The sequence below is a fragment of the Channa argus genome, chromosome 22 (genome assembly GCF_033026475.1).
Source record: "Channa argus isolate prfri chromosome 22, Channa argus male v1.0, whole genome shotgun sequence".
Classification (NCBI taxonomy): domain Eukaryota; kingdom Metazoa; phylum Chordata; class Actinopteri; order Anabantiformes; family Channidae; genus Channa; species Channa argus.
The window spans coordinates 810,612-835,213 of NC_090218.1; the positions used below are offsets into that span (position 1 = coordinate 810,612).

At 39.5% G+C, this 24,602-nt stretch overlaps 3 protein-coding genes across 7 annotated transcripts; 1 reads left to right on the top strand and 2 right to left on the bottom strand.

Moving 5' to 3' along the window:
* Positions 1 to 549: 549 nt before the first annotated feature.
* On the top strand, positions 550 to 3,328 carry tm4sf21a (transmembrane 4 L six family member 21a). The gene is made up of 5 exons (XM_067491423.1): positions 550 to 891; positions 1,259 to 1,324; positions 2,406 to 2,539; positions 2,620 to 2,806; positions 2,928 to 3,328. Exons 1-5 carry the CDS (start codon positions 715 to 717, stop codon positions 2,934 to 2,936), a joined length of 573 nt encoding a protein of 190 aa, XP_067347524.1. The 5' UTR covers positions 550 to 714; the 3' UTR covers positions 2,937 to 3,328.
* Positions 3,186 to 7,549, bottom strand: slc25a15b (solute carrier family 25 member 15b). 3 transcript variants are annotated; one of them, XM_067491422.1, is made up of 7 exons: positions 7,396 to 7,549; positions 5,931 to 6,031; positions 5,303 to 5,561; positions 5,054 to 5,191; positions 4,498 to 4,673; positions 4,196 to 4,354; positions 3,186 to 4,025 (listed from the first exon to the last, which is right to left on the bottom strand). In XM_067491422.1, the coding sequence occupies exons 2-7, from the start codon at positions 5,983 to 5,985 to the stop codon at positions 3,904 to 3,906; spliced, it is 909 nt and encodes a 302-aa protein (XP_067347523.1). In that variant the 5' UTR covers positions 5,986 to 6,031; positions 7,396 to 7,549; the 3' UTR covers positions 3,186 to 3,903. The 3 variants fall into 3 exon arrangements, with proteins under 3 accessions (XP_067347523.1, XP_067347521.1, XP_067347522.1); XM_067491420.1 differs by having other exon boundaries at positions 7,306 to 7,549; XM_067491421.1 differs by having other exon boundaries at positions 7,297 to 7,549.
* A 555-nt stretch (positions 7,550 to 8,104) lies between these two features.
* Positions 8,105 to 22,459, bottom strand: si:ch211-284e13.4 (insulin receptor substrate 1-B). 3 transcript variants are annotated; one of them, XM_067491412.1, is made up of 5 exons: positions 21,725 to 22,458; positions 17,179 to 20,322; positions 14,203 to 14,427; positions 13,213 to 13,329; positions 8,105 to 12,647 (listed from the first exon to the last, which is right to left on the bottom strand). In XM_067491412.1, exons 1-3 carry the CDS (start codon positions 22,071 to 22,073, stop codon positions 14,420 to 14,422), a joined length of 3,501 nt encoding a protein of 1,166 aa, XP_067347513.1. In that variant the 5' UTR covers positions 22,074 to 22,458; the 3' UTR covers positions 8,105 to 12,647; positions 13,213 to 13,329; positions 14,203 to 14,419. The 3 variants fall into 3 exon arrangements, with proteins under 3 accessions (XP_067347513.1, XP_067347512.1, XP_067347511.1); XM_067491411.1 differs by having other exon boundaries at positions 13,213 to 14,427; XM_067491410.1 differs by lacking the exons at positions 8,105 to 12,647; positions 13,213 to 13,329; positions 14,203 to 14,427 and having other exon boundaries at positions 14,459 to 20,322; positions 21,725 to 22,459.
* Positions 22,460 to 24,602: the final 2,143 nt, after the last annotated feature.

Sequence of the window (24,602 nt, forward strand, 5' to 3'; positions counted from 1 at the left end):
GCTTGGACACAGTTTGTGTTGTGATTTCTTCATTCCCAAGCTTTATTTAACTGACTATGAATATACTGGGAAATAAACTGCAGTTAACCATTGGCAAAAGGAACTAAAATATGTCACCCAGCCACTCCCTGTTTAACTACAAACACAGTCATCTTTTATCAGTGTTTTCCTGTACATGTCAATGACATGTTGCCCTTGCTTCACCCAACAAGCTGGTCTAAAGTCCAACTGTGCTGTGATCCTGCAGTCACTATGTCAATACATCAGTGGAATACGCTTTTCAATATAATTGAACTTACTATAATACATCAACAAACAAAAATGTATATTTACTACAACAAACATTATCAAACCAAACATATGTAACAGTGATGTGACTATCAACACATGATGACTGCATCTTTAACCATAAAAATGCCTCTAAATATTAACTCTAATAGCTTGACAAAGGAAGTATTCTCTGTGAAAGACATCTTGGAATGTGGGACAACCACTTCACCAGCCCATCCCAGTCTCTATTTTTCCATGTTGTAATGGGTTTGTGAGCACACCTTCCACACACCGACATCTGTGACTGTATCTACTTGCTACTACCAATGTAACTCGGTTTCTCTCTCTTTGGGTTTCTATTTGAAATGCCCATCCCTAAATAAACAGGAAGCGTTGGACTTGCAGGAGGTTTTCCAGCAGTCGGTTAATTTCGTTTCTGACAACATGTGTACTGGAAGATGTTCCCGTTGCATTGCTGGTGCTCTCTTCCCTTTAGTGGTGACATCCATTATCTGTAACATTGTATTGTTCTTTCCTGGAGGGGACGTCAAGTATGCCCAGAACGGACATATTACTGAGGAGGTGAAATACATGGGAGGACTCGTTGGAGGTGGCATAATGGTGGGTATTCCCTTCTCTGTTACTAAAGGTTGTGACAGCTGTAACCTCTGTAATAAAATATTAGTCGCAGAAAGAAGTCGTGTTCATATAAAACACATTAATATATTACATTTTAACTCATGTTTACCAGTTCACCAGTTTTGAGTCTTTGTTTTGTGTTTTTTTTTGTGCTGTATTTTCCTCAGAAATCTAAAACTCACTGAACGCTGAAGCTCTCCTTAACTCATTAAAAGCCAACCTCTCATGACTTCACTACAGTTTTAGGTGGAATTGTTTGGAAGCTTTGAGCATAAGATTGAGCAATATTGCTGAATTGTTTTCATTTAACAGAAAATTAAGCACTGTCAACCCATCTGTCCCATGACAGGTGTTGATCCCAGCACTTTACATCCACTTGACTGGAACACAGGGATGCTGTGGGAATCGTTGTGGGGTAAGTCAGTCACAATGTCAGTAACTACTCAACATGTTAAGTAATATGTTTTTATTTGTCCACTTATTACATTTATAAATGACTTCTGTATTCTGTAAATTGTAAACTGTTTAGTGTGCATAAAGTCTGCTTCAATTTTGTGGACATGTGTCTCAAAGAAACATGATTAAAGTTAATAACACCCAAATAAGTTTGACTACAAAATTAAAAAAACTTAAATGTGCTGTATGCACAATACTATTTTCACAAAATTTTGAAATATAACCCACTGTAATAATGATTAAAAAAAACAGTACATCTTCTTGATTAAAGAAGAACCAGAAAAGCAAAATGCCTATTGAAATATAGATTTAAATTCTTGGCACTACTACAAATTACTCAAGGTTAGAAAAGAATTCCTGTTGCATGACAGCTTAAGGTTAATCAAAAGTGAGGATAAACCTGTCACATAGTTTCAGTATAACAATAACAGCACAGTAAATATGGAGTAGCAAATGGAGTGTTAATCTGTTTTATAAATATAGCTAGAGTTTTAGGCCAACACAGAGGTCAGAGTGGTTAGCTCTGCCTCTTTTTAACTGGAAAATCCCTGGTTCAAATCCCTGACTGGCTGCTTTCTTTCTGTGCAAGTTTACATTTTCTCCCGGGGCTCGTGTGGGTTTCCTCCAGGTACTCCGAATCCCCCCCTAAATTGACTGTGAATGGTTGTCTGTCTGTGGGTGTCTCTCAGTGCTGGCTCAGATAGACTGGTGATCTGTCGAGGATGTAGCCAGCCTCTTAACTAATGACAGCTGGGATTGGCTCCAGCCTCCCCACGTGCCTAAACAGGAAAAGTGCCTACAGATAATAGGTGAATGTAAAGAGTTCCAGCACATAGAGTATAATGGTCATGTTGGGTTTGTTTATATGAGGAATAATTGTGAGCCTGTTCCTCTGTCAACTCATAAATACCCTAAGTGTTTGGAGTAGGAGGAAAGTAAGCAAGTCCAAGAATGCAATGTTAATTATTAAACTGAATTAAACATTAATTGAACTGCACCTGTAATGTTTCTGACCTTTACTTTATCATCAACATCTACAGATGTTCCTATCAATTGCATTTGCTGCAGTGGGTGTGGCCGGTGCCCTTTACAGTTTTATTGTGGCAGTGCTCGGTTTGCAGAATGGACCCCTCTGCAAAGTCCTTCTGATTTGGACAACACCTTTTAAGAACAGGTGACACACAGTAGTGACTTTCTGATGAAGCCTCACAAGTTTGTAAAATCCAGATCATTCACAAAGCTCTTCTTGTGCAGTGACCACAAATACCTGACTGACAGCACATGGTGGGGACAATGCACAGAGCCTAAGAACATTGTGCAGTTCAACATTGGTCTGTTCAGTACCCTGGTGGCCACAAGCTGTTTGCAGCTGATTCTCTGTGCCATTCAGATGATCAACGGTTTTGTCGGCTGTTTGTGTGGAACCTGCATAGACAAAGGGGTGAGATGAAGCTGAAGTGAAAACACTGTCACTTTTCAGTTTTTACTGTAATCTAAACATTTTTGTGATAAATTAATTCTGGGAATTTTAACTCTGGATTTTGGTGTTTTATTACTTACAGCCACTGTGAGTCTCAAACAGCTGACTGGTGCCCCCCCGCTGGAAGACAGAGGACAGTATACTATCTGCAGCTATATAAAACACTACCTTACTCTCTATTTGAAAAATTATATATATGTATGTGTGAGTGTATTTTATGATGCTTTTCAGTCAATAATTAACCAACACAGAAATCTGAAATAAAATACTAAAATAAGATAATAATAATATTCATAATTGGATTTGAAAAACAAATAGTTAAAAAAAATACAGGACAAAGTTTGTTGCTACTGACACCTTTTATGTAGGTTATATTAATACAAATGATACACTTTCAGGATACCCATTTAGGATTGGTATCTGCACACATATTCTGTGTCATCTAAAACTGTATTTTCTGAATAAAATATGTCTTGACTAAAATCTGATGAACATGATTTACCATCTGCACATGTGATGGAGTGAGCAAATGATACAGTTGAGGAGGGAGCACATTAACAATTTTTCCTTAGATAACACATAACACAAAGATACAACACAAAAGGCAAAATGTAGTTGTTTAAAAGGCAAATACTGGGTTGTAACGGATAGAGTTTATAACGAGTACCTGCATACTGAGCAATTGAAGAAAAATACATTTCTGTGCTAATATCACTTGAGGTAGATATTAAATAATAATATAAGGTGGCTTGTTAATTTTGCTCAATAGTGTACTACAGGCTTTCAATATATTGTATGTTGGCAATAGCATTTTGGGAGTGGTAAAAACAAAGAATATTGAGATCTAAAAATAATTTAAGATTATGTTTTAAAACTGCTGTAACTGCTATATCAAAAGTATTTATGTTTCAAAGAGATGTGTGGTAGTTTTTAGAAACGTTTAACAGAAGCAGGAAATGGTAAAAAAAAGATCCTACACATAATAAGCTTCAAAGCTTATTAAAGGTCATAAGGCTATAATGACCAGCCCCATTATAGTGTTGTGTATTTGGACCATTTCAGCTGTCAAACTGCTTCATCATGAGCTTCCGACTGGCCTCGTAGCCCAGGAACAGTGCACCATTTGCAGGAAAGGTACGGACCATGGTGGGGGTGAGACCAGAGTAAAGTGCCCTCACGCCTATACGAGAGATAGTAAACGACACAGTACAATCAATAAAGGCAAAGGAATCCCCCCGGAATCTTGAGTTTTTAGTTTTTTACAAACAATGCTTTCACCAGCAGATCGGAACACACAACATCCCTGCCAAGATGACAAAACGAGGGAAATGTCAAACCCCACTTCTTTACCTTCAGTACGTGCGATGGTCATGAAGGTTTTGAAAAACCCCGCCTGTTTGCCTGTCATGGACATGACCTGGATCCGAGACTTGACACAGTCCATGGGATAGACAACCAGCCACAGACACGCACCTCCGAAACCACCGCTGAACACAATCGGAGCAACGCCTTCAACATACACAGAAACACCTGTTAGACTAAACACCATCTACATTTACTGTAATGATAGATATTAAAATGCAGACTTTCCTTCAAAGTGAAGTTTATTTTTATACTTCTAAGTGAGTGCACACGGAATGTTTGGACAGTACCTATGTCGTCCTTGTCACATTTCATGTAGTCTGCAAAAGCAGTGCGGCAGAGTTCATAGGCACCGAAGAAGCAGAAGTATCCAGGTACCTCTCTGGCTATAGTGGTGGTCAGGCCTTGGAAAAAGCCCTGCGGTCCCTCGTTTCTCATAATGGATTTCACCACAGACAACACTGTGCTTCAAACCAAGCAAAGTGACATATGGTTCAGTCAACGTACACATTACAATATTACCTAAACAAGTCGGACTGAACTCAGAACGTTTAATCAGAACGTTTCACAAGTACAATGTACAACACCATTTTCCAAATATTTGGGAAGATGTGTAAAACGTAAATAAAAACAGAATGCAATGATTTCCAAACTTCATCAACCCATATTTTATTCACAAAAGAACATAAACAACATATCAGATGGTGAAACTGAGAAATGTAACTATTTCATGGAAAATATTAGCTCATTTTGAATTTCATGGCAGCCCAACACATTTCAAAAAAGTTGCAAAAGTAATATCAACAAAATCAACCTAAAAATATTTGCCTAATAAAAACCACTTACTTCTGGCTTTTGGCAATCTTGCCTGATGCCTCCATTTCATGCATGGCTTGCAGCCTGCATTTGACAAGCTCAGTGGGGCAGAGTACTAGTGAGGAAAAGATAGAGGCTACTGAGCCAGCACAGGCTTTCTGGACGTCACTAACAAAAAAGGAAAGATAAAGAGAAGACAGCTAGAGACTTGCCCTGTATTTTCAGTGTAAAGGTGGTTTCTTGTTAACAAGAATGACAGCTTAGTTAACATTGTCCTACCTCAGCTCAGCTTCACTGGGCAGTCCAGCTGTGAAGCGGACAACCTGCTGGCAGAAGCCATAGCTCATGAATAGCACAGAGTTCTCTGCGATGTTGGCCATCAGTGCCGGTGTGGTGCCCTGGTAGAGACCACGAATGCCCACTTGTTTGTACGTGGCCACAAAGCAGTGGATGAAACCTCTGTACAGCGAAGGAAATGTCTGCATCTTGACCTTTGCTGTGTCAAGAGGCTGTCCACTAAAGACACATGCAGCTCCCCCTTTGAGGTGGACAGACAGACATAAAATTGTTAAAAGCACAAACTAAAACTAAAAAAGCTTTAAAATGAATGTCTGATATACGAGCCACAGGAAAATCAAAGTTTGTACTCAAACTGTCTGCAGAAAAACAGGGAGAGGAATCATAGAGGCTTTGCAAAGTGCTGTACGCTAGTACAAACAATCAATATAAACACAGTGAGAAATGAGCCGGAAAAAGACAAGAGTCATCACAATGTCCTGCCACGTTGGACACAGATATAGCTAGAAAGTGTTTGGGAAAGCAGGGGAAAGATCAGAATCTGTGTGGTGTGTGTATACTGTAAAAACATTTACAGGACTCATTTTGAAAGTCATGGCGGGGTAGTTACCTATAGCTCCTGCTGAGAGGTCAATAATGGCCTGTACAACTGGGTGTGGGACCATGGTGTCCAAAAGGTCGTCACAAGAGGCGCCGTGTTCTCTCGGCTACCTGATAAACAAAGAGACTTTATCTCTCACTAAATTCTCTGCTACATTCTATCAGTACACTGTAATTAATACAAACACACGCTAAGCATAAGCAGATATTTGTTTCTTTTTGATGCGGGTGAACATATGTTTATGTCAGCAGCAGAGCTGTGACAAAAATAAAACCTACACTTTTTGTGTGAACAGTATTGAATTTGCAGTAACTAACCCAACTAACAATGGGTATGAAAAAAGGACAAATGTCATGTTTATTGAAATGCAAGTCTAGACAAACATTACAGCAGAAATAGGACAATTAAATGACACCAAGAGGAGCTTTGGTCTTCACTTATATCTTTTAATAACCTGGGCTAAAGGTAACCATTTTCTTGAGTCTAAAATTTATTTCAAATGTTTAAAATTTGGTAACATTTTATATTCATACCAATTTAACTGGTCTTACCTTATCTAAGGTATAGGCCTGACATTTCTACATTAAAGAATGTTATCTTACATTAACATTAGTGATGACGTACTTTACACAAATCAGCCACAACATAGACACCACCTGGCAGTCTTAATATAAAAATGTGATATGGGTCCAAAATATTTTGAAGAGGCCGATGAAACATTATGGCTTAACCCCCCTATCAGCACGTGAAATTGTTATACAGTAAACGTGTACAGTGATTTTTTTTTTTTTTAAATAATTGTTTTACAAGTCTTGTTCAAATGATTGTTTTTTAGTGGAGTACTTTTCCTTTTGTACTTTAGGCAAAATGTAGATAAACTACTTTTACTTACGTACTTTTACTTAACTAAAAGATTTGAATAGGTAGTTGTAGTGGAGAATGCTTCAGGCCAATACTTGCACTTTTACCAAAACAACCTGTGCACACAGGGTATCACATTTTGCTGGGTAAGGGCATGTGTGGCTGCCTCCTGCTCAGAATGCCCATGCTGACCTTTGCCCTCCATGACATTATTAGGGCCACCGATGGCAATGTGGCTGATTGGTACCGGTTACTAACGGCATTCCTCCATTTGAAGGTTATAACCAGAAGGTGACAAACCCCCATTATTTGGAAGTATTTATTGCTTAACATCACAGCTGGCTACAGGCCACGTGTAATCCTACTCTGTTGTTTAGAGACCAAAACTGACAGTCAAAGTTTTCATTTCACGTGTAACCTAAAAATAATCACAACAACCAGTATTAATCGGCTTTCTATAGCCAGCGTTCATTTGATGTTTACACAAGATAAAACAGATAAAGAGGAATTTTACCATCCAGACCTTACAGGAGAGAGACGAGTCGAGCCCGGGGTATCAATGTATGTATGGCGGTGATGTTAATGTGGGAGTCCAACATACGTGACCGGTTACCTGGTGAGCTGCAGACGGAAGCTAACGTCGTCCACGCCTGACTGCATGCTAGCTTAAAACACCACAAAAACGCTCACAAGTTATCTTAGAATTATCTAGTCCTGTGCTCAGCCCTGTAGTCAATGAATGGATCGTCCATCAGACTACGGAGGTTGTTGCATGACGCCTGAGAGTAATGAAATACTAAGAGCACCCACTCTGCTCAAAGTTAGAGGTATGAAAGCTTGTTGCGATAGCTCTTCTCTGCTGCTAACGTTACAGCATCTACACGGAGAAGAATGTTATCAGCATTACTCTATGTGTTATGTTTTCCTTTCGACGTTCAACCTTTTTAGATGTTTTCTTTGTAAAAGACGTCGACAGTGTAGAATTGCACATTCTACATTGTGTACCGAATAAAACACGTTTAAATAACAAACCTCCGTTTTTATACTGAAACATTTGCATGTTAAACTAGACATTAACTAGAATATGCAATCTTTGAGATGAATTAGGAAACAAGTGCATTAATTAATCTAATTAAAATAGCAGCTCCGATGGCCACTGTGTGATCGCATCCAATTTAACATCTATGTCATAAAGCGGAAAGAACACAAAGCTTCCGGTTTTTCAACAGAAACTCGTGTAGAGATAACGTGGTACAGCGCGCTCTGCTGGTTGGTTGTCGTTTTAAAAAATCCAAATAAATCCCTATCAAAGACATTACGTTATCGTCCTACATACTGGTTCACATATAAGCTAATCATCTCATATCATCAACAATTTGCGTAATTACCATAGGAGTGATTTTCCATTACTAGCGCATTGGGGTGGGATATAGAAGGCTGCGGGTGTGACACCATCAGGTGTGGCACCGCCCAGCCACCAAGGGCCACCCTGTTGCCGCTGCCGAGCTCGGATAAAATGGGACTGTAGCGGCAGGAAGGGCATCCGTCGTAAAAACCAAGGCCCCAAATGAACGGCCGAACTCATCCCGCTGTGGTGACCCCTGAAGGGACAAGCCGAAAGCCGTTGATCTGGACTGTCTGAAATTACTTTTCCCTCTGGGCTTCGCAAATCTCCTTTGAACTCGTGCCTGCATGTACATAGTACCTAATGGCCAGTGCTAAAAACATTAAACCGACTTAAACCTTGTTTGCAACCGTCTTGTTTGAGGGCACAGAAACCTTTTATGCTATTTACCCAAGAATGTCACTTAACACCGTGTACTATGTTTTTGCACCTGTTGCCATGTTAACAATTATATTTGGTAATGGAAAGAAAAAAAATCTTTAACTACATGTAATCAAGCTGCGTCGATCAAGATGTTTAAAATGAATTAAATAACACATCTTATTTTTATAGGTGATCAATTTAGCGCATTGATTGTGAAATAGAGAATTTTAATAGCTAAATTTGTTTAATTTATCTATGTATCTTAAAGGCCAAACCAGTTAATCCATGAAGTCCGTTTGTCCAGGTTTTTAGCACCTACATAGAATCTTCTACATAAAAAAAAATCCTGCAACCTTTAACTAATTTCTGAAACTGTACTATTTTTCTTTAATTTCTGGAAAGTGTTTGTATGACATACAAAACCACTACAAGTGTTTAACCTTGTAGCATCCATTCTTTTATCGTTTTTAATTAGCTATCAATTGCAATTATTTCATGTGTAGTCTATGAGCAAGTTTACCTCGTGTATTATTCTGTTCACCTTTAAAAATTATAAACCAGAAAACCACCACAACACTACCAAAAATCATCTGTCTGAGAAGCCTGGGATTAAATCCATGTGCCTTCTGTCCACTTGCTTATCCTTAAAAATTCAGACCATCAGTGGTTTGCAATAATCCAGACTCACTTTACCACAACTTGTAACATCTCATTCAAATTAACTTGAAATTCAGGCATTAGGTTAATAAAAGACACAGTTTTATTTTTTTTATATCCCTTTGCCTTTTATCAAAAAAAAAAACAAAAAAAAAACATTGACGTTGTCTACATCACAGACAAGAATCATCAATATTCTGTGTTAAACAATTTTAGCATAAACATGATGAACCCCATGCCCATACCACCCCTGGAGCAAACTCCTCTATACACAGTATACTTTACATACCTTTAGGTCTTGTTCAGTCTTTTTACATTTTACATCATTATCAAAGTAGTATCAATAGCTTTAAAATACATACAATGCTATTTCCATTGTATTTATAATTGCTATCCTGATTACAAACAGTAACATTTCCCACAGTTAGAGTCTGATAAGCAATTCATGTGCATCTTTTATAATGACATGTTACAAAATATTTTGAATGGACAACATGTGAATGGGAGTTGCTCCCATTCACAAAACAAAAATACTCTGCAGAACTCTCATTATTTGCAGATGAGAAGCATTTTTGTTCATCACCTAATGAGAAAGGAAACACTGCGGAGAGGCTCATGCTGTTGAGGGCACTTTTTGGATACACAATCCATTAAATGACATTTTATGTGTTCCTCCTGCTCTAAGGGGTAGCAGTAATATCCTGAGACCCTTCTCAGACTCTCCACAGGGTTTTCTACCAACTGTTATGTCTGCTTCCACATGAGATTATGACGTACAGTCAGAGCTCTCTGTAATCCCCAATTTAAAAAGTTCCACTGAAGGAACAACAAAGAAATGACGAAGATCGCTATATCAAAGGAGCAACACAGCGAGAAATAAAAAAGTGGAAGTAGTCCACATATTTGTTTGGATTTGATATACAAGAGTTTAACAGAAAATATTCTCTGTATTGAGCACTAACTATTGGCAGTAGTGAGCTCTGCTCAAACAAAATAAATTCACTTCATAGGATCAAACACTGACTGACAAGTAGCTGACAAATGTGTAAAAACAGAAATTTTAAATTAAACACTGTATTAGCCTGGTGTGAACCAGGGGCCAGTGAAAAATAAAAAATTCGACCTAAATGTGGGAAAAGCTACTAGTGTCAAAAATACATCAAGAAAGCCTCCATCATTTGTACCCTGTATACACACAGCCAGAGCCCGCAATTAAAACAGTTTGGTCACTGCAATTAGTGAAACGTTTGGCATCACAACACCATATCTAGTAGATATTTTTTGATTTGCTACCAACACGTCTTGATTTAATGTACAGTACTAACATTAAAATGTGGCCAAACTCTCTATCGGTGACTCTGGATACAGTACGCAACCAGTCATAAACTATAAGTCACACTACCTTAAAAAAACAGTTTGCTTAAAAAAGTTTGACTCCATTTACATTTTAACATTTTGTTTTTTGGCCAAGTGGCTATCAAGTGAAAAATGAGTTTTTAAATCTTTTTATATATCAGACCTATAATCTATTTTTCTATTTTATGTGTCTACTCTTTGCAAATTATCTTTACAGTAGACGATTGAATTGTTGTCAGACTTTGTTTTTTTTGGCAATTTCTTAGACAGCAGCAGAATGTTGTACATGGAAGAAGAAAGTAATGATTGTGATCATGACCAGCACTGACCAAGACCAAGTCCCATGTTTGAGTGTAGAGAATACAAGAGAAAGGTTCTATCATTCATACCTACATGGAAGAGAATCCACATCCAGATAATCCTCATCCAAATAATGAGAGCAGTAAACAAGCATGTTAATACTGGTTTAGTTCAGATAGCTGTCACCAGCCACCAGTACTTGCTCCCTTGAAGAGATAAAATCACATGCTTTTGTGTTTATTATGGGGTTAAAAATACTGCAAATTGCAAGTGCACATACTACTTAATTTTTTTGCAGACTACAGAGTAAGATCCCGTTTTATCATTGAAGACACCTGCAACTGTGTTAATTTGTAGAATTTCCCATTTTTAAAAATTTGATTGAAAATGTAAAGCTAAGCAAAGCAGTCTCATCTATAAGACTAATTAAAAAAAATTTTCTACAAGCTATGTACTGCTGTCCACTAACAATCAGCTTCAGATGGAAACTCTGATCTGCAACAGGCCTTCAGCTTTCACACTGAACAAGTGCCCGACTGGTTGCAGACAAAGTAAAAGTAAGACAGCAGGGCCTGAATGGATACATCCATGGGTATGAAACTACTAACAAAAAGAATAGGGTGGTCTTTTTTTGGCAAAACCTCTTATGACTGATGAAGCCAAACAAAAGAATGATGGAGTGCTTAGACTCAGGCTGACGTATTAGGCACTGCAAAAAAAAGAAAACGTTTTTTTTCCCTTGTGTTTCTGATAACACAGTAAGGCAATTTGATTATGGTTGACTAATGGCAATATAAGCTTCCAGGCTGTCTTGACAAATGAACAATTTAGATTCAGGAAAGAGACAACACTTTTTTCACAACCAATTTTAAGATTACCTGTGTAAAAACAGCTACAATCAAAAATGAGGCACTTTATAAAAGAGCATATAGATATCTAGGCTATATAGTATTAATTATTATATGTATACTGTATATATTATATACTATTGTAATGTCACTTTATATTAGAAATGTGTTAACTGTTATGCAAATGAGAAAAACAAATTACAAAATGTATTATAGTTTTTGTATTCTGTAGTGTAATATACAGGTATATTCAAAAAGCACAGTTGCCAAAAAAGTAGTTATACTATGACTTTTTCAAACATTTGTGCTACATTGCTTCAAAATGTATTAATATGAGGTCTTCTGTAGTCATAATTAACTCAGGAGCTAAATAATTTTATACTTATACTCAAAGGCAATTGGAGACATTTGTGTGAAATTGGAAATTCCTTATCTAGTCTTATACAGTTTGTTCACTATCATTTCACATGTGTGTCTTCATTGTAAATGTGGCCTGTAGTTAGAGACTGTAAGAAAATTATTACAGGGTTACAAGTGCCACCAAAGTGAAGGGACTTTTAACCTTTTTCTGATCCCAGTCATTCTTCCTCAGTGATAGTTATATTAAAATATGATTGTCACATCACAACAATGGCTTTCATTTCACCTCATTTCAAATTTAACTCTCTGTGGAACAGCATTCTCTAATATCTCCATCACACCTGGCTCACGCATTTTACAGCCACCTGTCAGTCTCATCCGGTGTAAGTTAAGTTAAGTGAAATCTTTATAATTGCAGTAGCTCTGTCCTTCAGAAATCAAAGCGTTGCTCTGGGAGCTTGGTTCACTCATATTACAAGCATTTATGTTCCAGCCCTTTGTTTAAATATAAAGAGCGACTGAAATACTCACAGTTTGCCGAAATTATTTTGAGGTAATGTGGGGACTGCCGTCTCCCTATTTCAGAAAATTAAAAAGTTGGATTTAGCCCCCCTCAAACACACACATAAAGCAGCTAAGCTGTTAAAATTTTCAACTGTGTCATTTTCAGCTTTCATCCGTAACAACAATATTATATTCAGTGAAAACATTTACATTATCTAATTATTGTCCTTACTGCATTAAGTTGTTTACGTGCATAGCAAAAGAATGCTATATTAATATGTTAATCGGAAAGTTTATGTAATATTGCATCTACTTTTTATATTGTGTTGTGGATTTCATGTGACTTTTCTGTGGTATTTTAGCTTCAGCCCATACAGTATGCAACATACTGTATGACATGACTTTATTTGCTGCTTAGTTGCAATCATTTGAATTATTTGAATTTGAATTGCTACTAATTTAGATGATTTGAACAGCTTTTTGTTTCATTTCCTAAAGCAGCAGTGGTGTCACCCCCACTGTGTGTCTCCATACCAGGCAGTCTGATGATAACTCAACTCTTAAGACTGTAACACCACATAGTGTATAAGCGGATCAACCAAGTTTCTCACAATACAACTGAGATGCACGTACTTACTGTAATGTTCTCACTGGTATCATCTGAAAATCAGCCACAGGACATGACAGGACATGTTTAGTTGAAGCATAAGCAAAGCTGGGGTTCTATAAACATGTATCCTGTGTGGGAGCACATCTGGAGATTTAGGGATAAAACTTAATTGTGTGTAAAGAAACATTACAGTATAACAATTCTAAAGGGATAAAGTGAAAGCCATTGTTCTCATCCTTCAACTACAAATTAAATATCAACTTTGTATGCCAATATGTCTGCACTGTGAAAATTAAAATGTAATTGCATGATATTAATAAAGGTTGCCCTTCTATCAATTTTACAAATATTGATTGGATCCTTCTTTCTCTAAAAGAAAAGTGTAGCATAATATACCTCAGAGGTTAAGCGTATTTTGAAGTCCTTCAGTAGCACAAGAAAAGATGTCAAGAAATATAAAGGCTTTCTTGGTCAACTGTCTATAATAAATCAATTATGTTTACAGAAACATTAGGAACTTTCCTTGCTGTATTTTCCTTCTCATTTTGAGCAAAGTGACACCTGATGATCATTTAGCTTAAAAGGACAAAGGTTGATATAACAATGTATAGAAACGTAAATCTGGGGGATTCAAGTTTGTAATAGGAGCCAATAAGTAAACATGCCTTACTCAGCTGAGACTGTGTCAACAGCTACCACTTTATTAGACTAGCTTATGTACCAATCACAAGCAAATGTGTTAGAGAACACACAGATGGAGGTTTGTGCCATTTGTGTGAGTCCCTGAAAGCCTCATTGATCTATGACTTTGCCTGCATGATTGTTAGAATGCTGCCTTCAGGTGGATGAAGTAAAAAGAAGACAAGATACTGTATAACAAAGCCACCATGTTGGGTGTACAGTAACGTCCACCTGACAGCTTGCACTATCTCACTGTGTCATCCGTTATATTAAGTTAAACAATAATCAAATGTCATTTGTATTTTAAAGAAGGCAAAAACAAAACTTTTTCCTTACCCTGTGAGTTTGTGCGCGCGTGCATGAGTGTGTTTGTGTGTATGTTTGGCACATGTTTTGTTGACAGAAAACAGCCGATGGGATGGCGATGAGTTTTCCAGGTTTTCAGTCTTCAGCTATGTTGTGGCAACAGATCAGACAGCGGACCATCCTCTCATGGGCAGAGTGTGGAACTGTCACACCAGCGTCACACTCAGCTCAAAGATGCAGACCGAGATCAACAATCTGGAAGAAAAGAGTAAAAAGTAGGCAGGGATATAAATGATTATCATTTTTACATAAAATATTTTCTAATATTTACAGGATTTTTTTTACTGTAGGTATTCCTATTATTGTAGTTTACATAATAATCCACTGGACATTAATTGTTCCCACCAAAAATCTACAGTAGGTAAGGTGGTTTAGAGATTATCCTTCAAAGCACATTGCTTCTGTTTAACTAGAGCTGATGCTAGCTGCTTGGGTAAATATCATATGACGCATGATATCTTTGTAAAAGAATTTTCTAACTTGAGTCTTACAGACATTGTTGCAGATGTCAATATTATGTGTCTTGTCTTATCGGTTCTAGAGATTTTGAAGTCTTTCTTCTTTATCATGAGCCACCTCAACAACACACAGTTCAGTGCAACTCTGGTTCCGATCATGTCAGCAAAATGAAGTCGAAAGCAGACATTGTAATCATCAGCTAATGTTGTCTACAGAGGAGTAGAACTGCCTTAGAAAATACACTTTATTAAAAATAACCTAGCCAAGTAATAACAAATAGTTCGTACTTCAGGGGACGCTCAGACAGAAGTGCTGACAAATCAACCTTTTGTCTGAGTAGCTCTGAGTCAGTCCTACCAATTGCTCCATCCACTTTCAGTCAAATGATTGTCTGCAATCTCACCATTGCTGTGTAACAAAATAGTCGGCATGGTTAAAAATGTGTACACTGCAATGTGCGCGCACACACACACACACACACGTGTATATATATTTATATATATATATATATATATATAATTTTTCACTTTCATATCATTATATATCTCAATGTTTCCTCCACTATACATGTGGTTTTCAGCGCACCTCATTTATATCCGTGAAATTTTACCACAGGCCTGTCTTATTAAACCACATTAATTTTACCTAATGTGATCAATATGAAAATGGCAACTAAGCGGTTACATCCACCTATGTTTTGTCAGTTTGTTTTCCCAGTGCGGACATTCATCATCACAAATAGAAAATATGGTACACATATACTCTATTAACAACTCATATTAGTGCCAGTAAAGATAATTAACTGTTAAAAAGATCAGATATCCTGGAGATCTAAGTTAAACCACTGAATCGGATTTTGCATACTTCAATTAAAACAGAGGGCACAGATAAACATCTTAATCTAATTCTGATATTTAAATTAGCATTTAATTTGAACATCTAATAAAAGGTGGAGTAATGCAATATTACTAGATTATTTGAGTGATAATTTGACAGTGGAGCACCACCAAGTTTTTAGCCACCATCTTCTCTCTGTTACTATTGCTTTAGATATTGAAAGCAGGATAAACACGGCAGCTGATACGAGGATTAGCACAGTCAATCCTGTAATTTTTATGTGAAAATTTACATTACAAGGTAATTTACAGATATATGTACTTATACATATACTTCTTGCTTTGCTTGTTAAAAATTAAATCCAGAAACAAACTATTCCCAATTATTATGCTTATACATGTACATGTAGAGACTGAAAAGCATTAAATAAAATCAATCATGCAAATGTTGTAGCTGCTGAGAATAAATAAGCTGCACAAGTTGTTTACTCTATTTAAATCTCTGATTACACATTTACATAGCTGCATGCTTCCACTTTATCAAACTTCCTCTCCTGGCTTTTATAATACTTAAATATAAAAGAAATTTGTATTAAAGCAATGCACTTCAGTCCATTGAAAATGTAACTTTAACCACAATCATTAAACATAAAATAATTATCTGTTCCATGTGAGGGAAAACCTTAGGGCTACCATGTGAAATCTTGCAGCTGATAGCACACCCACACATAAACATAAACACCTGGCCCATATTCTGACCCCTCTACCTCCATTTATGTGAAATGGCTCATTACCAGCAGACAAATCAATTGGCTTTGCTCTCTGAACACCCACTTTTGTTAATAAGAGACTCTACATGCAACCCACAGTCTAGAAAAACTGTACCGTCCACCAGCTTGAAGCAAAGGTACACATCAGTAAAGAATGAAAGTCGAAGGTGTGACTAAGACCTGAAAATGACTTTTGTCAAGCCCATTGCATCTAAACCTTAAAAGCAACAAGGCAAAAAAAACAGGTTTTCCTATTAACCCCTGTTGCTGCTCACTGCTCCCCCCAGGGGGGGTGGGTTAAATGCAGGGAAAGAATTTCATTGTAACATGTATGTGCAATATGTATATGTAATAAATAAAAGTGGAAATAAAAGGTTGTTCTTCTTCTTAATAAAAAGATGCTCTTATAAGTAGAAGTGCCTATTCAACCACTCAAGTAAAAAAGTTAAAGGCTTTGAAATGTAACTGAAGTATAAAATTTTAAAGTACCATTTCTACCAGCTGACCTGTCCAGGGGGTACCCCGTCTCTCATCCAATGATAGCTGGGATAGGCTCCAGCCCCACTGTGACCCAAGATAGGCGGTTAAGATGATGGATGAACAGATGGATTTCTAGCAGCTGTTTTGTTGCAAAGTTAACTGGACCTCATGTCATATTATAATTATTGGAACATTCTATCTAACTTCAAATAATGTTTAAATAGCTCAATCAGTAAAATCTCACAAGATATCTATAAACACAGAGCCTCAGCTGTTGAATAGTTTTTTTAAGAACACAAAATGAACCTCCGTCATATCTCAAATGTTACAATCAAAATGTTATTTCCCAGCCATTGTTTAATTTTAAGATGAAGTTGGTTTGCAACCCTAGTAGCGCTTACCTTGCCCATCCTTTTTACTGTTCTGGTGTGCTCTGAGTTCTTCTGATTTAAAGAAATCAATACTGGCATAAGTATTGAGGCTGGAGCCAGCACTGCTACCCATAGCGCTTCCTCCGATGTTGTAGGCAGAAGAGGCACACTCCACTCCAGTTTGAGGGCTATCCTTTATGGCCAAGTCAAGGTCAATATAGTTAAGGCCTTGTTCAGCAGATGAGGTGGAGGCTTGTGGTGGAGGTGCTGCAGACAAACTAGCTGCCTGCCCGTTCTCCCACAGTGAGCAGTCTAAACCATGCCGGTGACTTGCTGCCTGGCTGCCCTCTGGGAAGAGCGAGGTAGAAGATGGTGGGTGGCGTGGTAAGGAGGGAGGTGAGTTAAAAGTCTCTGAGCGGTGGCTTCGCCATCCCTGCTGGTCACCTCGAATAAACCTGCTGCTCCGCTCAGGAGATTGGAAGGACTTGACTGGGGAAAAACCCAAACCTGTCTCCTTTTCAACAGATAGGGCCTGACCAGAGTGGATGGTAGATCTTGCTGAAATGCTGGGGTCTGAACCTTTGCTGTCTGTAAATGAAGCAGGACCATCTGCTGCCATTGCTGGCATCTTTACTTTTGCTCTATACCCGGGATTAACCTCTGCTGCCCGAGGAGAGGTTGTGATGTGTTCATAGCGAGCCTTGGGGGCGACAGCTGGTGGGCTTTGGGGGGTGCTACGTGTGGACCTAATGGGAGTCCGGGGCATCGATGGCTTCCCCAAATCCATGCTGACGTATTCAGCAGAGGTGGATAATGGTGCAGAGAAGCTTCGAGGAAGGTTAGCAGGATTATCGTGGCAGAGGAGTGGCTGATTTAAAGGTCGGAGTGTCCCATGGATCACAGGTTGTTTGTGGTCAGACTCCACCGACTTTCTTCCATTACACTTATTGTCACCCTTGTATACAATACTGACATACTCACCAACATTTTGATTTACAGATGGCAGCAAATTTTCCTTCACCCTGGGTAGGGTGTTTGCTTTAGTAATGTCTGAAGACATACTAAGAGGACGACCCCTCCTTTGTTGCTTTGGGCTCTTACTACTTGACCTACGTTTTTGATGATGACGCCCATCTTTTGTGCATGTTCCCGCACTCCTGTACTCGGCTCCAGTTCTTAGTAAACTTAACCCTCTCCCTGCCGATATGGTCTTGTCTTCTAGGCTTTCACTGCTGGCTGAGCTGGAGGAAAAAGAAGAGGAAGACATGGATAGTTGGCATCCTCCTGCAGAGCCCACTGCGTTTTTGGTTTTCTTGGTATAACTCACTACTCCTCCCTGTCCAGCACTATTATGCCCACCACTGTTTTTCTTTCCTTCCCCTTTGTTTAAGTCCTCCTCAAAACGAGTATAGAGAGTATGTTGATAAGCTCGTGGCAGGGAGAAATAAGAATTGAACATTTTTGGTTGGAGTTGGTGCTGCTCAGGGTGGGAAGGTGGCGTGCTGCAGGCAGACTGGCTGCTGACTGGTGAGATGTTCATGTAGTCACTGGCTGACCGGCCCTCCATGCTGGTCCTGCTATCCCACATACCCAGTCCATGAAGGTCTGTGGAGCTGCTGCTATTGGGAGACATGACCATGTAGCCCTCAGAGCTAGGCTCGTGAATATGCTGAGGGGGGGACACACTATTATTGGGGGTCATAGCCATATACTCATCATCTGTCCCAGGTTTAGCATTAGTGTCAGGCATGTCTATTGAGAGAGGAAGAGAAACAGGAGGAGACGTCACTCCCGGGAGCATGGACATGTAGCCACTATCCATAGATGGTCCTGCACCCACTTGTTCCCGGCTTTTGTCAGGCTTCTTTCTATTCTCCCCTACCATGTCAAGCTGACCACCCCCACCTGCCAAAACCCCTGAGCCATGGTGCAAATCAGCTCTATCCCTGTTAGCACTCTGTGACATAATAGTATATTCTTCATCATCTTCATCTTTTCTATGTGGGGTAAGTCGTTCATGGGCTGCCAAAGGAAGGGAAGCCCTCTTACTTAACAGTCTGCGTTCTGCCTCAGATTCACGACTTGATGAGCGCCGCAGAATCCGTCGGCCTTTGGAGCGATGATGGGAACCAAGGAGTCCTTCTCGCTGCCCCCTGACTATATAACTGGAGGACCCTTCTCCGTGTACATGGTGTCCAGAAAGACTGGGTACCAGCAAAGAGTGTTCCCCTGGACTAGAACCGTACTCATCTGAGGAGCCGTAGTCACTTGGTGAACCTGAAACAGAAACTCTCTGAGAAACACGAGGATAGGAGCAGATTGTCATGCCTCCCACTGCTGCCCCCACTAGGCCACATTCTGAGCCATGACCAGAGCTTGAAGATAGACTCGGGGCAGGGGAGGGAGCCGGATTCGGTGTGTAACGTGCAAGGCTGAGAGTAATCTTAGCAGGAGTTGGAGCTCTGGTGGGCTTAGGCCTCAGTGTTGGTGTAGTTGAGCAGGATCCATTGAGACTTGGGCTAGAGCTGGCCCATGTTCCTTTGGCACTTGCTCCACTCTCCTCTGACCTGCCCCCGATGCTGGCTGTTCGCGCCCTTGGAAACCCATGGCGTGATGTGGGTGAAGTGCTGGTGCTGCCACTTCCTGTTCCAGGTGTCTCAGTGCGAGCTCGTCTGGAGAAGCCGACCTGGCTTGGTGGCAGATTTGGATGATGACGGCGGGTCGGGACGCTAATGGGGTTTGAAGCAGTTCCACCTCCGCACGATGTTCCCACAGACTGAGATTTACTGCGCTGGCGGAACTCCTCACTTAAGGCCTTCATGGCCTCAAGCAGGGTTTCATGCATGTTCTGAGCCACAACAGAGTCATCCACCTGCATCCAAAACTCTCCAGGGCCGGTAATTGCAGAGCGACCAACTTCAATAAAGAAAAAATTCTCTGAGTGGCCACACCTGCGAACATTCATGAGCTGCAACACCACAGCAGCCACATCAGAGTTGAGTTTGACAAAGTTAACTGTTTTGTCAGTTAGGCACAGCCGGTAGATGCCCACTAGGTTCCTGGCGTGTCCAAGACCTTTAGGCCAAACCTTGACCTGCCATACTTCTTTGAAGGTGGGAACAGGAGAGGGAGAGCTACACTCTCCACTACTGCCATAGTCCTCAGGAGTTTTACCTGAGAAAAAAATAAAGAATAAATAAAACATTTATGACACTGAATCACCATTTACAAACACATAGCCTGTTAAAATATAGATTGAAGCCAAAGTGACTAGATAGTGTAAGTGATAAGTAATGTTTTGTTTCTCATTGCTTTATTACCATTAAATTGCTACATACAGAAATGGCTTCAAGCAGATGAATTGCACTAAATTAATTACCAATTTTATAGAAGTCATATAACCCTGACACTACACTGCACTACATTTGCTTGTAAAACAAGGCAGTGTTTAAACTCAGGCTAAATACACTCAAAATTTATGCACTTTTTTTGTCCTTTTTTCCTTTTTCTTTTTTTCTTTTTGCCTAACAACTGACAACTAAATCGGGTTGCGTCCATCTTTAAGAAAACTATTTAATTAATTTGAGATGAGCGCCACAGGAATCACCCTAACCTGTATGTTGCAGTGCTTCAATCTCTACTTTTATGTTCTTAAGCTGATTATACATTAAACACTATAATTGAGCTGCATTTAAAAGAATGTGGTGCTGTGGCCCTGAGACACAATCTCAACAAAATGGGGTCTGTACTCCAGTGTGTATTTATTTAGAGCTCCACTACATGACAACACTAGAGCTGGGCAAGCCCATCAGTCTCAACTAACTGAAAGCATAACGGGGAGAGTGGGTGGTGGTGTTCAGCTCCAGCATAAGGATAACAACGTAAACACGAGGATAACCAACAGAAACGCATTTTGCAGGGAGAGCACACTGACGATGGCATCTCCTCCCTACCAGCAGCGCCGTGTAACAGAAATGTAGGTTAGGCGAACGGCAGTCAGAGCTGTGCAGAAAAACAAAAACACAGGCTCCAGCGGAGTGCACCACGATAGGCTACTACTATATGATGCATCCCTTGGATGGTTGCTATATGCCCACTGCGCCATGCAGAAATACACCATCGCATGAAATCGGCAGTATTTTAGTCAGCAAAGGCGATGGTCTACATATTATTGTATCTAAAGGCGATTTAATGCATCAAATTAAATTCTGCAGACAGCTGATGATCCGCAGGTCATAACTGTATTAAACCCCCGCTTATTGAGATTGTGCCACACAAACACAGCACATGCCGCCCATAGTGTGGGTCTACCCTGTTCAGTCGGAAGCACCTGCCTCTTGGTTAAAAACACACCATCCAATATTTCCATTATTTGTTCACATTAAATGACTGAGGTAGACCTGGGGTAATATATATATATAAATATATATGTATATATAAATTCGAGCCTATCATATTCAATGAACAATTCGGAATGGCCGAGCCAAACAGTGAATGGAGAACAAACAGCCTACGGCAGGATAGGCCTGATGCAGAAACAGACAGTAGGAATCACATCAGTCTCTTCATATCTTACAGTTGCACTGAAGGTCCAGCATGGCTTGGTACCACTCATTTTGGACCTCCTCACTGTCTGCAGCGATGGCAAAGCTCTCACTGCGGGTATAAAGGACTATCATGTACTTGTTCTTGGAATCTGCCCTCTTGTTGATGTTAAAGCAAGTCTCCAGGTTCAGTACTTTTTTGGGCACAGGTGATTTACTGCGGAATTTCTTCTCGTTCTCATAATATTCAAGTCGAGCAGGACCATGCTCAGAGGCCGCCCTCAGCACGAAGAAGCGCCGGTGCATGGATTTATGCTTGCGGAGATACCCCCTTTTCTGTACATCTTCATAGTTCTGCGGCTCAGCTGCTTGGTTCTCCATGGCCAAGGCAGCGCGATGAAATTTATAAGCCGATAATCTCAGAGAAAAAAAACAAGCCCATGTGCACTCCTCATTAATCCACCGCAACTACATCCTTCGAGCTCCTCGTGTCCACATTTAAGCGTCCAGCGTGTGTGCAAAAGCTCAGGATGGGAAAATGAGCCAAACCACGTTTTGGATCTGGTGTCATACTGTGAAGCTGCAGGAGGATCCGCGCACCGACCGTGCACAGCGTCCACCGCTGCTCGTCCTGCAGCCCAGCCCAGTCCTGCCCGACCGGGTCCAACAACGGTGCAGTTCAGCTGCTTAAGGACGTCTCCTCCACCTGTCTGAGGTTGCTCACAGTCAATCTTTCCCCACCACTGTCAAGTTGTGCAGAATTGAAATTGAACTTCCGGTACAGATTTTCAAGATAAAACAGACTCGAATCAAGCCTACGACAGCCGCATGTCCATTTCTGCATCGAGGATTTTTTTTTTTCAATTAGGTATTCTCGTGTGGGACGATTGCCCACACACACATGCCCAGACATTTTTTTAAAAAAAATCAACATGCACTGTAGTAATTATATGAGCCCTGGATTTTTATTTTATTTTTAATGTAGTTGCAGTGTCCTTCTGTTGGACATAAGAGAATGAAATCCATTTAACCTAGCTGTGAAGGAGCAGCAGGTTACCTCTGTAATCCTTTAAAATTAATTTCTAATTTTGTCATGATAAGTGAAGATCACAAAACTGCAGTCAAATTCCATTTTGTCTTATACGGTAAAACATGTCCTAATAACCATAAAGTTCCCTATCAATTTCACTTGAATAAGGTCGAGATTCAATAAGTCCCTGAAGGTTTATTTGTAAGTACTGCCGATTAGTAGTAAATAAGCTGAAAAGCATTTATTGTGAAAGTTATTTCCTGGGCTTCCGGTCTACCCTTGTACTCTCTGGCCAATTTGACTCGGCCCCTGCTGGACTGGCTCCTCCAAGCCGGTGTCCGTCAAATGCCAGAGGGGTTTCAGTACTGATGAGGTGCACAGTGGTACACGGTGTTCAGAATAAGACTTGGTTGATCATGTGGGCGATCAGACGGGTGCTATCCTGTAATTCAACGTTTATTAGGGTTTTTTAACCAGTGACTGTAGAAACACTGGAGGGGAACAATTGAAGAGCATTTTTCCTTGGGGGTCTTTTTGAATGCCATGTAGTCAAGTAATGTAAATGCGTGCGTGTTTATTGAAAAGTCATAGTCACAGTGGGAATATGGTGGTAAAATAACTTCAGTATAGAGACAACTTTTACAGACACTGAAAAATGTAGTGACACGAACTTGTGTTTCATTTAACAAAATAGTTTTATTAGGATCCAATCTTTTACGCATACATTTCAAATCAAATTAACTTAGGTCTAAAGTAAATGTAAATATACTTGAATTATCACGTAGATAGCTGTGAATGTTCTTAAACACCAGAAGCAGGAGAGTGCTGTTAATCCAGTCGTCAAAATGGCTACTGTATTTTTAGTTGTGGGGTCAAAGATACTAAGGGACCATGATGGCCAAACCTGCATTCCACAGAACACAGAATATGATAGTGGTTGTACCAGTAATGCGGACCAAAGTTTTGGTCCATACAAATACGCATATTGAATTTTGTTACTTTTTGTGAAACCAATTAAGACCCCTAGCAAATAAACATTTAAAATAAAGTCTTTCATACAGGAAGAGACGGTCTGTGAATAAATCACAGGTTTGAATGCAGCACTACAGAGCCAAAAAATGTTTGGCAAAGTAACATGTCAAATGATACAACTTTTCCTCAAATAAACCCCTGTTGGTGGCAGAAATAGTAATTGCTTTTGAGCTGACAATGTCCTGAGGGCATGGACATTTCTTGTGGATGTTCTTGCGAGCAGCACGGACAGGATATTTTCATAATGTATACTGATTTGAATAATAGTATCTTAATTTCTGAAACCTTGACAAGATTATCAGTTTGGAAGGGCAGTAAATGTTCAAAGATCTTGTAGCCTTAGGCAGTGAACATTCTCTCTAAGCTCTGATTGCGGTTGTATATTTCCTAACTTTTAAACATGTAGGAAACACTTCATTTTAATCCAAAATCAACATTAACTGTGTGCATTTCGGTGAGATGCACAGTGCAACTTTAAAGCAACACAGACATTTTATTACAGCAGGAAATCACCAACTTAAACATCTTTTAACACTGTTAAAAGTAGTTAGTAAATCTATCTTAACATTTTCATTGGATTGTTCTCCTACAGACCAGAGTCACAGCAGCCCAAATAAGAAAACCTACCCTAACTTGTTTAAATTGCTTTTGGACTGATTGTGAAATGGTAATTCGAGTTTTAAAGTTGATCTCACCCTGTTTTGCCCAATTGTTCAGAATGTCCTGCTATCTAAAGGTTTGCTATTTCCAAAATTAGGTCTAAATCAGATATTATAGAAAATAAAACACTAATTTCTAAATGTCGAGCAGCTGTATTTATGACTTTCCTGTCATTTCACAGTATGATT

Coding starts and splice junctions, on each gene's coding strand:
- tm4sf21a (XM_067491423.1), top strand. CDS start 715: ATGTGTACTGGAAGATGTTCCCGTTGCATTGCTGGTGCTCTCTTCCCT. Junction 892..1,258: donor TCGTTGGAGGTGGCATAATG/GTGGGTATTCCC, acceptor GTCCCATGACAG/GTGTTGATCCCAGCACTTTA. Junction 1,325..2,405: donor GCTGTGGGAATCGTTGTGGG/GTAAGTCAGTCA, acceptor CAACATCTACAG/ATGTTCCTATCAATTGCATT.
- slc25a15b (XM_067491422.1), bottom strand. CDS start 5,985: ATGGTCCCACACCCAGTTGTACAGGCCATTATTGACCTCTCAGCAGGA. Junction 4,674..5,053: donor AAGATTGCCAAAAGCCAGAA/GTAAGTGGTTTT, acceptor CTTGGTTTGAAG/CACAGTGTTGTCTGTGGTGA. Junction 4,026..4,195: donor GACCATCGCACGTACTGAAG/GTAAAGAAGTGG, acceptor TCTCTCGTATAG/GCGTGAGGGCACTTTACTCT.
- si:ch211-284e13.4 (XM_067491410.1), bottom strand. CDS start 22,073: ATGGAGAACCAAGCAGCTGAGCCGCAGAACTATGAAGATGTACAGAAA. Junction 20,323..21,724: donor GCTGGACCTTCAGTGCAACT/GTAAGATATGAA, acceptor TTTTTTTCTCAG/GTAAAACTCCTGAGGACTAT.